Source organism: Vanessa tameamea, chromosome 6 (genome assembly GCF_037043105.1).
Source record: "Vanessa tameamea isolate UH-Manoa-2023 chromosome 6, ilVanTame1 primary haplotype, whole genome shotgun sequence".
NCBI classification, from domain to species: Eukaryota; Metazoa; Arthropoda; class Insecta; order Lepidoptera; family Nymphalidae; genus Vanessa; species Vanessa tameamea.
This window is the reverse complement of record NC_087314.1, coordinates 9,378,554-9,395,759: the sequence shown is the minus strand read 5'-3', so window position 1 is coordinate 9,395,759 and position 17,206 is coordinate 9,378,554. Positions and strand designations below refer to the sequence as shown.

General features: G+C 31.6%; 3 protein-coding genes and 1 long non-coding RNA gene across 5 annotated transcripts in view; 3 read left to right on the top strand and 1 right to left on the bottom strand.

Moving 5' to 3' along the window:
* Positions 1 to 17,206, bottom strand: part of LOC135193335 (uncharacterized) — a 375,120-nt gene that overhangs the window by 150,528 nt on the left and 207,386 nt on the right. The gene's annotated exons all lie outside the window — the stretch shown is intronic.
* Positions 913 to 1,958, top strand: LOC135193329 (cuticle protein 8-like). The gene is made up of 4 exons (XM_064215190.1): positions 913 to 978; positions 1,091 to 1,399; positions 1,519 to 1,685; positions 1,871 to 1,958. Exons 1-4 carry the CDS (start codon positions 967 to 969, stop codon positions 1,956 to 1,958), a joined length of 576 nt encoding a protein of 191 aa, XP_064071260.1. The 5' UTR covers positions 913 to 966.
* Positions 5,152 to 10,856, top strand: LOC135193328 (cuticle protein 8-like). 2 transcript variants are annotated; one of them, XM_064215189.1, is made up of 4 exons: positions 5,152 to 5,310; positions 5,423 to 5,731; positions 10,357 to 10,523; positions 10,744 to 10,856. In XM_064215189.1, exons 1-4 carry the CDS (start codon positions 5,299 to 5,301, stop codon positions 10,829 to 10,831), a joined length of 576 nt encoding a protein of 191 aa, XP_064071259.1. In that variant the 5' UTR covers positions 5,152 to 5,298; the 3' UTR covers positions 10,832 to 10,856. The 2 variants fall into 2 exon arrangements, with proteins under 2 accessions (XP_064071259.1, XP_064071258.1); XM_064215188.1 differs by lacking the exons at positions 10,357 to 10,523; positions 10,744 to 10,856 and adding exons at positions 5,851 to 6,017; positions 6,203 to 6,335 and having other exon boundaries at positions 5,220 to 5,310.
* On the top strand, positions 13,972 to 15,010 carry LOC135193313 (cuticle protein 19-like). Its single transcript, XM_064215138.1, has 4 exons — positions 13,972 to 13,983; positions 14,073 to 14,384; positions 14,476 to 14,642; positions 14,856 to 15,010. Exons 1-4 carry the CDS (start codon positions 13,972 to 13,974, stop codon positions 14,950 to 14,952), a joined length of 588 nt encoding a protein of 195 aa, XP_064071208.1. The 3' UTR covers positions 14,953 to 15,010.

The following is a 17,206-nucleotide window of genomic DNA, read 5'->3' as shown; positions in this document are numbered from 1 at the left end:
CCTAACTTTACACACTCTCTACCTAAGTAAATATATGTGGCTTGGCTATGTTGCTACATCCCCAGGGGCGTAACGTGAAAATTTTATTCACTGTTTAGTGATTTTCTATTATACAATAATTCGTGTAGTATCGTTTTTTTTTTCGTGATTATAAAGGGTTACATATTTTTTAACAAAGATACCTTATTTTAATTTTTAGACCTCTAGCGTCAAAATTTTGGAAGTCTCATACTAACTTCCATCCCTAGTTTAAGGGCTTGAGGGATAAAAGTTACAAGTTTTTTTTTATTGTATATTAATACTAGCTAACATACCTTATTAAAGAATATCAATTCTAAAAAGTACTAAGTTATATACATAGTTAGCTTCATTTTGTTGTATAAAAAAAGTTTTATTTAAATGGATATATTTTTTAAATTAGGTTACAGTTATTTGACACAGCGTGTTAAATGCGTATCAAATGTTCTTTTATTCCAAGTGTCCCAAACTTGGAACAAAAGAACATTTGATAAATCAATGTACTTTAATTTTTTATACTATAACTTATTGTAAATGAAATTTCAAGCGCTACTGACGATAAAATGTTTTTATTTTTTTATTAATTAGAAACACTGGTCGCCAGGCCGGTTTAAGCTAAGTTTATACAATGGACTATAAAAATAAAGCACATCACCAAATTTCCACTTACACAAGATAGCGCTAATATTTTAGGGGAACGAGCATACCATCGTTGAATTGGCACATATTTTTTTAAATTCTGTAATCATATAATGTCATTCATTGTCTTGCGTACAAATTAAACTATGAAGTATCCAAAAATCATAAACCCGTTTGCAGTTACAAATTGTAATCAAGTTCCTACGTAAGCCGTTCATTGAAACTTATTAAATCATCAAGAATATAAAAGGCAAGAGTAATTTGGATTTCATATCATTCTCATTTGAGCTACACATCACAAAATACAAAATGAATTTTAAGGTGAGCTTAAATAATTAATTAATTACTTTAAGTCCCAAATTAAACAAAAATATTAACAATTTTTTCTTTATATTTTTTAAGAGTCTCCTAGTAATTGTATTTATTTCACTAGGTTGTCATTTTTGCCGCTTCGCTGATGGCAGTAAGCGCGCAGCATCACGGTCAAAGCCATGGCCATGCGACATCTTCTCAATCCATCATCCGACACGACGTCTCTCACGACCAGGGCTACAACCACGTACAACCAATTGCCGTCCACAGTGCTCCTGTATATCACCACCAACCAGCTGCTTACATCCAACACGCCGCTCCTATCGTCCACGCTGCTCCAATAGTACACCATGCTGCTCCCATTGCGCACCATCAAACTCCAGTCTACCACAGCCAACACAATGAAGGTCATGAACACCAGGACTACTACGTAAGTTGAATCATTTAAAAAATGCGGAATTTATTTACCTTTATAAAAACCAGCTTTAAAAAATATCCAAATATTAACTTTAAATTTTTAAGTTTAATATTTACTTCATGTATTTACAGTCTCATCCTAAATACGAGTTCCAATACAACGTAGAAGACCATCACACTGGTGACATCAAGTCTCAACACGAAGCCCGTGATGGTGACCACGTGACCGGCTCCTACAGTCTGCACCAGCCCGATGGTTCCGTACGCACCGTCCATTACAACGCCGATAAGCACAGCGGGTAAGAAATGCTCCAGTTAGTAGATTACTATGTAAAGGTTCATACATTCAAATGTCAGCTATGAAAAACAAAGTAAGGAATGAGAAAGTGTTGTATCAACACTGACACGCGCTACTTACAAACTATTTACGAACATCGAATATGACCACGGGGAAAGATTTAATTAGGTTGAAAAATGTTTTCAGATTTAACGCACAAGTTGACTACTCTGCTCCATCAACACACGCCCAGCCGATTCACCACGCTGCTGAACACATCCTGTCTCATCACTAAGCCATTAATAGCCATTAGGAAACTCGATGTATACTATTAGCTTATTTTATAAAATAAACTTAAAATATTATTACCTTTTTTATTAATATTCTTATCAAATGTTCACAAATTCAATAAAATTTTCTGATTTCCTCAACAGTCACTAATCTTGTCACAAGTCTTTGGAAAATAAATCATGTGAATTATTTTACTACATGCGTTAAGCTATAACGATATCGAAGTAGTATGCCATAACTATCAATTGCACTAAAGCCTGTGATAAATTTTCAGTCAATTATACTTCTCAAGCTTGATCAAATCCGTATACGAGGACTTAAAATAGTAGATAAACTTCTTATCGCTGCCAGCCAGTGGCAATAAAAGACAGATCTTATCGATCCTCATCGATCTTATGTTCCTCAAAGATCGCATTCCAAAGTTTTAAAGTAGAAAACGAAAATACAAATAGTACAAAATAAGATTAAAATATTTTAATCTAATTTCTTTGTTAAACACAGATACAAAAAATCGATGGATTTAAGATCATAATTTTACAGTTAGTTATTTAGTCTAGCAGTACTTATGTCCGTGAGTTTTCTTATTGTTTTTATTGCATAAATGGCACTACTTAGTTTCCCTCCTAGGGCATACAAATGGGTGCCCCACTGAAGTTTGGAGTCTAGGGTTATCCCTAGAAAGGCCGTCGACTCAACAAACTCAAGCCTTTCATTATTCAAAATGACGGCAGATGAATTTGATTTGACATTTGGCAGAGAAAACAAAATACCTTTAGTCTTTTTGGCATTTAGTACCAAATTATTTATGTCAAACCAACCAAGAACCCGCGACAGAGCACTGCTTACAACGTCATAGTTGTTTATTTTTCTGTTGAGTTTAAAAATAAGGGATGTATCATCTGCAAACAGTACAATGTCGCAAGTCTTATTTTCAAAATAAGGTAAATCATTTATTTATATTAAGAACAGGAGAGGTCCTAAAATTGAATTTATTTGAAAAATATAATGTTAAAGACAATTTGAATATAATTTCATAGTACGAGATAGCTAACATATTCATCTGAATCGGTAGTAATAATTTACTTGGTGGTAGAACTTTGTGCAACACATCACCATATTCTACCGCCAAACAACAATACACAGAATTATTGGGCACAAAGCCTTACCTCGGAGTAAAAATATTGTACTTATTATGATCCGTAAAACACAAAGTGAGCTATCAAGCAATAGCTTTTATGCCTAAGCTATTATGTATTCTAAAAAGGGAATATTTAACACAAGTTATTTTAACTGATAAGCGTGTATCAAACAAAAAATTGCGCACGAGCGTTTAACAGAGAATAATGAACATGCTACAACTATAACAAATCAAGTAAAACTTAGTGATATATTTATAAATATTTCGTAATTTAGTAATAGTTTTGTTATAATAAACATAGGATAAAAACAAAAAAGAAGGAAATTTTTCATCTGTGGAATTGTCTTTTTTGTTCGACTAACATATTTTTTTATTACATAAACATAGGATACGTACAGGTGGATCAATTTCTTCGCTCGATATTGATTGTGTTTTAATATTGCTTACATAATATTATTTAAAACAAAAATCGTACCGGAATTTGTTCAAAATAAATTCACAAAATAAAATATATTGCTATTTAAATGTTTCAATTTGCCTTGCCTTGCTTTGGTAACATCATTTAGTAATATTCTAAAGTGTTAGTAAAGCAAAAATAAATTTTCACTTTTTATATATTTTTAAATTGATTGATTATCATTTCAAATTACGTGCCGTACATGACAATACACATACATGTAGTATTCATATAATATGTATATTCAGTTAGTATGAGCAACATTCCAAAATTATTTGGACGCAGTTTTTGTTCAATAATAATGAATTAATTAATTTCAGCGACGACAATGACATCGTTTCAAAACAAAAGAGAAATGTATTAAAATGTTTTGATAGCCAATTAACAAATATTTTATGTCGCATTAAGTATAGTGCTAAAATAATCTTTGATAAATCTTTATTAAAAAAAAGGCAACGGGATTTATTTTAGTTATTGTTAATGCGTTTCTCAGAATGTAAAGCCTGTATTACAATACGAAAATGTAAGCAAATTACTGACTCAGCTTAAATTAGATTTTATGCCATTTACCTGTATCCTTTAATATATAAAAGAACACGAAATTAAAGCGTCTCACGTTAATAGTTTATCCCACCAAAAAATGTTCGTAAAATGTTGCCAAGACGAGACCATACAATTCGCACTGACAAAAGTTAACAGATCTCTTCTAGAGCCAAGCTTCTAACTCTTCGCTTAGTGCGTTTACCTCTACAAGACCTAACTTTACACACTCTCTACCTAAGTTAATATATGTGGCTTGGCTATGTTGCTACATCCCCAGGGGCGTAACGTGAAAATTTTATTCACTGTTTAGTGATTTTCTATTATACAATAATTCGTGTAGTAACGAAACGATATAATGTATGTATATATCGTTTTTGTTTCATGATTATAAATGGTTACATATTTTTTTAACAAAGATACCTTATTTTAATTTTTAGACCTCTAGTGTCAAAATTTTGGAAGTCTCATACTAACTTCTATCCCCTAGTTTAAGGGCTTGAGGGATAAAAGTTACAAGTTTTTTTTTTATTGTATATTAATACTAGCTAACATACCTTATTAAAGAATATCAATTCTAAAAAGTACTAAGTTATATACATAGTTAGCTTCATTTTGTTGTATAAAAAAAGTTTTATTTAAATGGATATATTTTTTAAATTAGGTTACAGTTATTTGACACAACGTGTTAAATGCGTATCAACTGTTCTTTTATCCCAAGTGACTCACACTTGGAATAAAAGAGCATTTGATAAATCAATGTACTTTAATTTTTTATACTATAACTTATTGTAAATGAAATCAAGCGCTACTGACGATAAAATGTTTTTTTCTTTTTCTATTAATTAGAAACACTGGTCGCCAGGCCGGTGTAAGCTAAGTTTATACAATGGACTATAAAAATAAAGCACATCACCAAATTTCCACTTACACAAGATAGCGCTAATATTTTAGGGGAACGAGCATACCATCATTGAATTGGCACATATTTTTTTAAATTCTGTAATCATATAATGTCATTCATTTTCTTGCGTACAAATTAAACTATGAAGTATCCAAAAATCATAAACTCGTTTGCAGTTACAAATTGTAATCAAGTTCCTACGTAAGCCGTTCATTGAAACTTATTAAATCATCAAGAATATAAAAGGCAAGAGTAATTTGGATTTCATATCATTCTCATTTGAGCTACACATCACAAAATACAAAATGAATTTTAAGGTGAGTTTAAATAATTAATTAATTACTTTAAGTCCCAAATTAAAAAAATATATAAACTATTTTTTCTTTATATTTTATAAGAGTCTCCTAGTAATTGTATTTATTTCACTAGGTTGTCATTTTTGCCGCTTCGCTGATGGCAGTAAGCGCGCAGCATCACGGTCAAAGCCATGGCCATGCGACATCTTCTCAATCCATCATCCGACACGACGTCTCTCACGACCAGGGCTACAACCACGTACAACCAATTGCCGTCCACAGTGCTCCTGTATATCACCACCAACCAGCTGCTTACATCCAACACGCCGCTCCTATCGTCCACGCTGCTCCAATAGTACACCATGCTGCTCCCATTGCGCACCATCAAACTCCAGTCTACCACAGCCAACACAATGAAGGTCATGAACACCAGGACTACTACGTAAGTTGAGTCATTTAAAAAATGCGGAATTTATTTACCTTTATAAAAACCAGCTTTAAAAAATATCCAAATATGAACTTTAAATCTTTAAGTTTAATATTTACTTCATGTATTTACAGTCTCATCCTAAATACGAGTTCCAATACAACGTAGAAGACCATCACACTGGTGACATCAAGTCTCAACATGAAGCCCGTGATGGTGACCACGTGACCGGCTCCTACAGTCTGCACCAGCCCGATGGTTCCGTACGCACCGTCCACTACAACGCCGATAAGCACAGCGGGTAAGAAATGCTCCAGTTAGTAGATTACTATGTAAAGGTTCATACATTCAAATGACAGCTATGAAAAACAAAGTAAGGAATGAGAAAGTGTTGTATCAACACTGACACGCGCTACTTACAAACTATTTACGAACATCGAATATGACCACGGGGAAAGTTTTAATTAGGTTGAAAAATGTTTTCAGATTTAACGCACAAGTTGACTACTCTGCTCCATCAACACACGCCCAGCCGATTCACCACGCTGCTGAACACATCCTCTCTCATCACTAAGCCATTAATAGCCATTAGGAAACTCGATGTATACTATTACCTTACTTAATAAAAAAAATTAAAATTTTATTTAATTTTTTATTTATATTCTTATTAAATGTACAGATATTTACTAAAACGATAAAAAATCTTTATTAAAGAATATATGAATATTTTTTTATCGTTTCCACAGCAGTTACTCGTCTTCTCGAACGTCTTTGAAAAGTAACTGATGTGAATTATTTTACTACATGTACAAAGTTATATCGATCTCGAATATCGAATCCACAAAAAAATAAAATCTACAACTAAACCTAAAACTAAAATCGTCATAAAATTCTCATACCAGTCAGCCAGTGGTAATCAAAGATAGATAGAATAGAAGGATTGCATTAATTCCAATTATTTTTAACTTTATTTATTACTAGAAAGCGATTTGCCTTAATTTAATATGTAATACAAATCAAAATTTTCCGATAACATAGATTCAAATTTGGATAGTTTTAACTGAGTCAAAAAATTACAAGATATCACCAATACCTTGAAAATTACTATAGAATTTGAAGTATTATTCGAATGACAATTTTAATCTATATTCAATAATATATTTTAATAAATATAAAAAAAAAGGATTAATAAAATGTACTTGGTGGTAGAGCATTGTGCAAGCCCGTCTGATTAACTTGTAGACTTTAGAAGACATAACTGATTTTAAATTACATAAAATTACTTTTTTAAAAATAAAAAGAATAGCAACAATGCAAAAAAATACTAATACTCCTACTTACCACTATTTAAGCTTAAATCTTGTGTTAGGAGTTGGGACGTCAATATTCCAAAGAGTCAGGATCGGTCCACGGACTTTTTACATAGCTAGGCGGCCCTTAAATCCTTGCACTATTTAGAATCAACAGTATTCATTCGAATGATATAGTGTTTACGACGATTTTAATCAATTTTGATCGTTCGAGATAACTAACAAACAAGTAAAACTGTTACAATTATTATGATCCGTCAAAACAAAGCTACTATACTATACTACTACAGCTAATACGTTTTAGGCTTAAGATAATCTATCATCATATAATTATTACAGATCTAAAATACAGATATAAAATATTCATCATAATAAAGTATCATCTTGCTTGATATCCATTTTCCTAATCGTTGGGTAGGCCGAAAGGGACCCATCACGTGGCCCGCGAGGAGTCCGGAATTAACGCCGGTTGATTTCTATATTTGGGGTCACATTAAATCCCTAGTTTATGACGTCTCGCCTGTGTCATCCGCGGAAGAAATCAAAATAAGAATTATGAACGCTTCAAATACAATGCGGAATAATTTGACTAGTTCGGTAGTTAGGTCACAACTTAGAAAAAGAATGCGACTTTGCGTTCGCAATAGGGGAAGTCACTTCGAGCAAGAACTAGGCTGAATTAACTGTTTATGTATCTAAATTTTATTTTAAATTTGTATTAAGTAAGTAAGTTAAGTAAATAAATAAGATTTTTTACATTGGTTATTATTTTAAATCAATTTTGTGGGAATTTTAAAGAGCGACCTTTAGTACGAATTCAGTCATGTTCGAATACGAATTTCCACCAGCGTCCTTTTTGATCATTTTATTTCGGTTGCTTTGAAATAAATTCCTAGTTTTTATACATTTTCGGAAAGCTAAGTAAACGATTATGTTTTTAAAATAATCTGCAGAACAAGTTTCATAATGATTTTTTTTTGTTTTTCAGGCATATTTGATGGAAGAAAATAAAAAAATATTGAAATAATATCGTTTTCCGTCACGCATTTTTAAATTTGGACCGATAATTATTGTTAAAATATTGAAAAATATCCATTGTTTAATCGTTTTTATAAATCAGAAGAAAAAAGTAGATTTTAATCGAAATTTTTTTTTAAATAAATTTTAGAAGTTGCAATTTTGACTTATTTTGAAAAAATCTAAAAAACGTGATAACTCAAAAATGGTTCCCTTTTGCATCATGCATATGGGGGCTAAAATTATTGCAAATATTCACTCCTATCACCTCCTAATGGGAATACGTCGAATTACCAATCTGTCCAAAATAATAAAAAACCAATAATCTGTCTTTTTGTCAATGTATTTTTTAAACAAACATTTTACTGATTCGTTAAATTATTTACAAATTAAATATAATCGATAAGTCTGTATTACATACGAATACGAAAATGTAAACAAATGATTTCCTCAGCTAAAATTAGATTTTATACCATTTACCTGTCTCCTTTATAATATACAAAAAGACGAAATAAAAGAGTATCACGTCAATATAGCTTAAATTTAATACGGGGGAAACTGCGAGGCCTACCTATTTCTATATGAATATTATATAAAGGCCAAATTTGTTTGTTTATATGTAGGAGGTAATCTCTGAAATGAATGATCCAATTCTAAATTAATTTTCAAAAGTAGAAAGTGCCACCTGTGCGAAGCCGGGGCTAGTATATGTATAACAATATTTTATACTAAAACCTACCCCGAAATATGCAATGTATAATGGTACTTCTTTATTATTCTACTATTCGTACTTTTTTTCAGTTAAGCAATAAAAAAAATCTCCAAATTTGTAAGTAGATATTAATTGTATCCCCCAAATAAAAAAAATATTTTCATTAAAAAATACATTTTTATAGGGATAGACAAACAACATTGAAACGTTTAATTTACAATAGTCATGATTATTATGTTTTTGAAAAATAATTGTTGTTCCGAATTATACCTTCACCTTCATTATACTTCAGTAAAAGGTATTAAGATACCATTTACTCTTAGGATTGATATGCATCAACACTTTTAATATCTTTCTAATAATGTGTATCTTGTAAAATATATATTGTTAGCTATACGTAAGTGACTCTGGACTGGCTACGTCCATTCGGATTAGCTGACAGCCAATATCTGTATCACCTCATTTAATCTGGCCACATAGATATTGATGCAATAATAAAGCTTAACCATTTTTCGTCAATCGTGAATCCGCCACCTATCTTAGGAAATAAGTTATAATGTCCCTTGTAATTAGGCACAAGAGACTTGTACCTGTAATTACAAGGCTTACTCATCCTTAAAAGCCGGAACACAACTATAAGTATTCCTACTTGGTGGTGAAAAATAATTATGATTAGTGGGCGGCACCACACTACTTAAATTAATTAAATACTTTACCTGGTGATAGCGCTTTTCATTTAAACAATGAAATCGTGAATAAAAGGTAATTAAATTAGCAAATATCTTAAATACTCGTCTCTAATTTCATGTAAACGTTTCATAATTTTGTATGAAATACAGATTAATCCATAAATATTATAGAGTTATGAATATTTTGTATAATATTTCTTTGTTAATTGTATTGATAAGCTTTCGTTAATTAATTACGATGAAGTTGCGTAAAAAAATATTTGAATACTAACAATCGGAAAACCATAAACTCGTTTTAAGTTACAACACATAGTAAGGTGACTACGAAAGTAGTTCTATATTTAAACACATCAAATCGTTCAGAATATAAAAGGCAAGAGTAATTTCAAATGAATGTCATTCAAATTTGAGCTTCTCATCTAAAAGTACAAAATGAATTTTAAGGTGAGTTAAATTAAAAGATAAATTAAAAGAAAATGTTTTTATTTTTTATTTTTATTATTACAATGTAAATGTTTATGTTTTAATCAGGTTGTAATTTTTGCCGCTTCGCTGATGGCAGTTAGCGCGCAGCATCATGAACAAAGTCATGGTCATGCAACTTCTTCTCAATCAATCATCCGTCATGATATCTCGCACAACCAACATGGCTACAGCCACCAACCCATCGCCCTCCACGTTGCTCCAGTCGCATACCATCAACCCGCTGTTTCCGTTCACCACGCTGCCCCCATTGTTCACTCTGCTCCCGTAGTTCATCACGCTGCTCCTATCGCATACCATCAAGCTCCCGTATACCACAGCCAACACAATGAGGCTCATGAACACCAGGATTACTACGTTAGTATATGTTTTATCTCAGAATATTAGAAACTCGTTCAATAAATTCTACTAATAATTCGATTTTAACAGGCGCATCCCAAATACGAGTTCCAATACAACGTAGAAGACCACCACACTGGTGACATCAAATCGCAACACGAAGCTCGTGATGGTGATCACGTGACCGGCTCCTACAGTCTGCACCAGCCCGATGGTTCCGTTCGCACCGTCCACTACAACGCTGATAAGCATAGCGGGTAAATTATATTTATTTTCTATACCAAGTAAATAAATTTGTTCGGAATACATTATTTAATATTTAAACAGGATCATGTTTACGAGTTCATACTATATCTTTATCTTTCAGTCAAGATCCGAACAATACTTACATTACTTTTACAATAGGAAATAAAACTATGTTTTTCCAATACTGAAGGCCTAATGTAAAAGTTTTAAGTAGATTTTATGTGCTTTCAGATTCAACGCACAAGTTGACTACTCCGCCCCATCAACACACGCCCAGCCGATTCACCACGCTCCTGAACACATCCTATCTCATCACTAAATCGTTTAAATTTGATAGATATAAGAATATTCCTTAATTAATATTATTATATATTTGCAAATAAAATATTAAAGTAAAATTGTCTTTTCAATTAAAACACCTTACTTATTATAGTCCTTATAACTTTCTCATATTGACGCTATGAAGCATTGCGTTGGAAAATTTGAATTATTTTTAGATATTACGTAAATCTTCCTGAAACTCGAAATTCGACCACGATTTCCTAGAGACACTTCCAAAGTGGTAAAACGTCCCCCCCCCCTGTAACTTCTAAAATAAGAGTAAAAAAAATGTATGATGTACATTACCATGCATAATTCCACCGAAAATTGGTTTGAGTAATTTTTTTTTAATACGTCATAAATCGTAAACAGCAATAGGGTATTTTCGGTAGTGAAAAATAAATTATAAAATTTCATAAAAATTAAAATATAACTGAAGAATGGAACAATATTTCCCAAGATCATTTAATAAACATAATCAGATATATGTGGGACCGATTATATACGTAGAAATATACTTAAATATTTTGATGAATTATAAAAGCGCATTATTAATTTATATATGTAATTTTTAGTTTGTACATCACGTGACCTAAAACACGAGCCGCCCTGGTGTGGCGTCAGATAGGCAAAAACTGTCATTTCAATATCATCTGGCACTTTGATAAACAACTTTTCTGGAGTTTTCATTGAGATTTCATGAGTATTTGTACATTAAACTCCAACGATAATGATTGTAATTCGCTGTTTTCCCAAAATACATCAAATATTAATAGCTGTTTACGTTGAATGAGTACCCGTAGTACATACAAGCCTATTGTTTTTAACAATCTGACGTCTTCAAATGAACTGACAGCGTTATTGCGGGATTAAAAAAGGTTTAAAATTTAATTTAATTTCATGGCAAGAAAGCGTGTTTATTTTGCTAAAATGGCTTTTTATTTGGAAAATCAACATTTTGAAGTACTTTTTCAGACATAGTATACCTAAAAACACCGTTTTGTTGGCTACATCAAGACATCCACCGTTTAATGAGATATAATATATTTTGCTTTCTATCATTTGATAGGCAGAAACTACATATTGTTAAACATCGTGCATGTGTGATAATGCACTATTCACATCGTCATCGTTAGTTTTTTCTGTCGAACTTAAAAATCAATGAAAGATGGTCAGGAAACAACACTATATCACAAGTACTTTTAATAAAAAGGCATCATTTGTATATACTAGAAATAGAAAAAGACCCAAAATTGTTCCTTGTGGAACACCCAATATAGGCATCCAGAAGACTTTACCCATTAATTAAAACTCGGTGGACTCTTTGTCTTAAGTTTGAAGCAATTGATAGTAATTGAGTTTCACAATCAAATGATTTAGACAAATCACAGAATACTTCAATATCATTCAATGATTTTTTCTATATATCGTAAATATGTTTGAGAAATTCTTTGTGCATTTGTGCCCATCTCTTGCAAAACCGAATTTCTCGCTACGAAAAATAGTATTTGTACCGAATTGGACTAGAAGTCGATTTAAATATATTTTTTTCAAATATTTATTTAAAGATCGGAGTATAGAAATAGGCCTGTAATTACTGAGATCGCTTCTGTTTCCAGTCTTAATGATTGGTAGAAGAGTACTAAATTTTAACAAGTTAGGAAGTTAACACGTGTCCAACTTCTTGGTAAAATTACAGTACTACAGTAAAAAAATTACTGCTATATACGAGCAATATCATATATGACGTTATTAATAACTTTTACCAAAATACCCCACACGTCGTTAGTTTTTTTTTAATATTTAGAGTTTTAAATGCTTTTATGATATCTATTACAAAGACTGTTTCGAATGAAAAATCAAAAACTCATTTAGAAACCTATTGCATGTAATGTACGAGTAGTTGATTTTAAGTGAAATGTTATTTTATTGGATATGTTATCAAAAAAGTCTTTAGTCTATTATCGGAATTCAAAACAAAAACAACACAAAATTGGAACAATATTTCGCAAGATCGTTTAATAAACCTAATCAGATATATGCGGCACCGAATAGAATCTGAAATAAAGACACGTAAAGAAAATTCAGCATATTAAAAAAAAAATCGTACTTCAACTTTTTTTATTATAAAAAATAATAATTCAATAAAAAAACCATAACCAATTTTTGGTACAATTATCAATTTTTTTTAAGAAATAAGTTATGGTAATCCAGTATACAAACATACACTTAACGTAAATATACACTACCGCTCAAAAGTATTTGGCCACCTGCAAATTCTTTAAGTTATAAGCAAAACGTATATAAAGATATCATCAAACTATAGATTTCAATTTAAAAAAGTATAATTACTTATGAACACATGGTTAAAATGTCTATTTCAAAGGTGTTTCGAACATTGATGCAGCTTATGTGTCCGTCAGTGTACCTATTTTATATTTTATAATTATCATCAATATATCTACTTGTTTAAGGTTGAAATAAATTTTATACGAACTTAAAAGTAGCGATACAATACTTTAATTCATTTTTATTACGTTTTGCAAAAATACCGCTAAATGATGTGTGCCGAAATAGGAAAACTTTTTTAATGACAGTAATAGTAATATATAATTCTGAAATTCCGTCGTAGCGACTACGCACAAAACTTAACCCAGTGTATTAATATATTGTCGCAGCTCTTTAATCTTTTACTAACACATTTCGATATCCGAGCAGGAACCTTGATTGGAGTTTTACATGTTTTCCTTGATATAATATGTTTTTAATTTAATCTATTTCAAACAAACCCATATAAATGCCATTCGACCCTCTTAGGGGTACGTCCCACTACGTCTAAATTCCATGAAGAATTCCTGGGCCAAATTTCATGCCACTAGACTCACCGGCTTAGGGTATTCCTTGAATATCAGTCAGCCATTTAATCAATTTATTAAGCAGATAAAAAAGATTAAGGAATTTAAATTGCTTAATAAGTAAAACAATTTGGAATGTGTAAACTTGTTTTAAGTTGTCACCTCAATCAAACGTACGTAACATGTCCATAATAAACACGTAGTCAGAGATTATGAATATAAAAGCACGAGTGATCACGATTTAATATCATTCGAATCCCGAACTCAAAACAAAAAACACAAAATGTTATTCAAAGTAAGTAAGAGTTAAATCAATATTTCTTTTTAATTATCATCAAGTAAATCGTTTTAAATAGATCACTAACATAATATTTTCTCTTGTAGGTACTTTTCTTCACAGCTTCGCTGATGGCAGCAAGCGCGCAGCATCATGAACAAAGTCATGGTCACGCAATTTCTTCTCAATCAATCATCCGCCACGATATCTCCCACGACCAACATGGCTACAACCACGTCCAACCCATCGCCGTCCACGCTGCTCCGGTCGCATACCATCAACCCGCTGTTTCCGTTCACCACGCTGCCCCCATTGTTCACTCTGCTCCTGTAGTTCACCACGCTACTCCTATTGCATACCATCAAGCTCCCGTCTACCACAGCCAACACAATGACGCTCACGAACACCAGGATTACTACGTAAGAATCATATAATTTTATAATATGTATTCAGTGTTATTATTTAATTATCATACAAAATATAAAATTCTAATAAAATTATGTTTTGCAGTCGCACCCTAAATACGAGTTCCAATACAACGTAGAAGACCATCACACTGGTGACATCAAGTCTCAGCACGAAACTCGTGATGGTGACCACGTGACCGGCTCCTACAGTCTGCACCAGCCCGATGGTTCCGTACGCACCGTCCACTACAACGCTGATAAGCATAATGGGTACATTTTTTTTACTTTTTACCAGCTGATTTAATGATGAATGAGATAAGATATGACTTTATTATTTTAATTTTTATTTAAATATAATTCAACTTATGATTTTTCTTATGTTTTATTATGTTCATAGATTTTATTAAAACTTGACAAGCAGGCCTATAAGCCTTGGATTTATTTTACAATTTATTTATCTTTAATTGTATTTACTTATTACAGATTCAATGCTCAAGTAGAAAACTCCGCTCCGTCTACACACGCCCAGCCAGCTCACGTTCAGCATCACGCGCCACAATACGTTCTATCTCACCATTAAATTATTTCAGAACAATATTTACCTAATAATGTATTATAGCATTTTAGTTATGTATACTAAGCAATAAAAACATTAAGAAAAGAACTTCTATGTGAATAATTCCAAACCTAATACCCGATCAACGTATCAAAATCAATCGGTTAAAATTTAGTTGTTATTCAGAAAACTTAAAATATATTTATTTTGTATATTTGCCTGTCAACTTAAAATATGCATAATTTCATTATTAAAACTTGTTCATTGATACACAGTTGACTTATAGCCCTCTTGAAGGTACTAAGTCACATTTTTAAGGCTACAGGCGCTTTAAAAATATCTATAACATAAAAAAATCCAATAAAGATGCACGTGAAAAGGTTTGGAAAACGATGAAGACACACTTAGAACAAATAACTAGGTCCAATATCAAACCGCGTACTATCGAAAGTCATATTGGTATTTTTTATGTTTATTATATTTTTAAATTAAAAGCATTGAAATATAATTTCATTGAAAATTACAAAACAAAAGATGAAGAACAACAGTTCGATGAATTGCCAGTTTGCTTAATAAATTATAATTATCTGACACGTGCTGATAATGAGTTTTATTCTCATAAATGCGAAAGTCCGTTTATTTTGTGTTGCTTTTACACCTTGATTACTCAATCGATTATTATAATTGAATTTTTCATACTTACAGCGATACAGAGAAGGATATAAGGTACTTAACTCCGCAATACATTGCGGACGAATTCGTGAACGTAAACTAGTATGGATAATAAAAACTTTAATGCTTTTAGTAAAGTAATTGATTAATTTGCCATTCTCCTTTATCTTATTTCCACTCCTTTATAGTAACTTTCACATAATGTTATTCGTATCCGTGTTATAAATCTTTGTTTAAAATAATTCAAAATTTACGTTTGAAGTGGGTACTCGAAATAATAGTACAAATATATTCCTTACACAGAATACCCTGTCCTATTTCCTCCACGGGTGACAGTTGCTGGTTAATTTTTAGCCCGTAAAATCGGAATTTCAATTCAACGTAAAGGTGCTATTGAGTTCTTGCCACCATTTCATCATAATTTGTACGGTAGCTATTTTTATTTTGATTCGTAAATAAATACTTATTTAAGTTCTCAATTTAAATATTTTTTTATTTACTTAAGACTATTTACATTAATAGATTTTAAAAAAATCTATAAAAATAATCCTTATAAATAATCCGCTTGGTACTCATAAACATGATATGAATCTACTATTATATTTCAGGTAATAAATACCGAGTATAAGATATACGTGTGGATGGAAATATTTATTTTATACTTATTTTTCGTTCAGTACTGTTTTTTTGTAAGAACAAATTCACCTTAGTAAGGGTATTATGTAAGAAGAAATTTGAAACTCACCGCAAAACCCAAACATGAAATGTCACAATTTGATTTGCGATATTGTCTACAATAATTACAAAATTTATAGAATACACATATCACAATGGTATCATCGTAAGTCAGTGGTCAACATTTCACAAGTGAGATATTAAATATAGGCTTACAGAATCGCACTGTGGGTCGCGATCTTAAAATGACAAAAAGATATAAGCGACATCGACTGTATTACTATAATTGGCTATTACTGATTATTGCGTGAACATTTAATTTAAAGACGTCTTTCCTACATCCATCAAAATAAAGTATCCTATGTCGGTTGAAAATTGTTGAAACATTTCACATAAAATACGAAAGGAGTACGTACTTACACATTTTATTTAAGTTCTCATCATAGTACGACAATTACAATTCCCGAGAGGTAGGTAGATATTTCCATAATAAGAAATATTATTAAGAGAATTATTCATCTAAAGATTAAAAGGTATCAACAGTTAAAACTGCTATTCAATTATACTAGATTATTAAGAATTGATTTGGCAATAAATATAGTTTAATTTAAAAAATTAGAATGTGTAAAAGTTGTCGTAAAATATAAAAAATAACTTATTTATTTATTTATATTTATAAGTTCTATAGGTCTCAGGTGAAAGCGAGGACGAATTGTCATTAGAGGTGAAGGTGGAGGTAGCCTATGATTCGCAGGTGGGAGGATATTTTACATCCAAGCTGATGCAGATGATTATCAGAAGTGGTTACTTCGGTAGATACCTAGACTGTATAGCGAGATGGGAATTGTTACACTTCTGCCGAGATGGCCCAGTGGTTAGAACGCGTGCATCTTAACCGATGATTTCGGGTTCAAACCCAGGCAGGCACCAC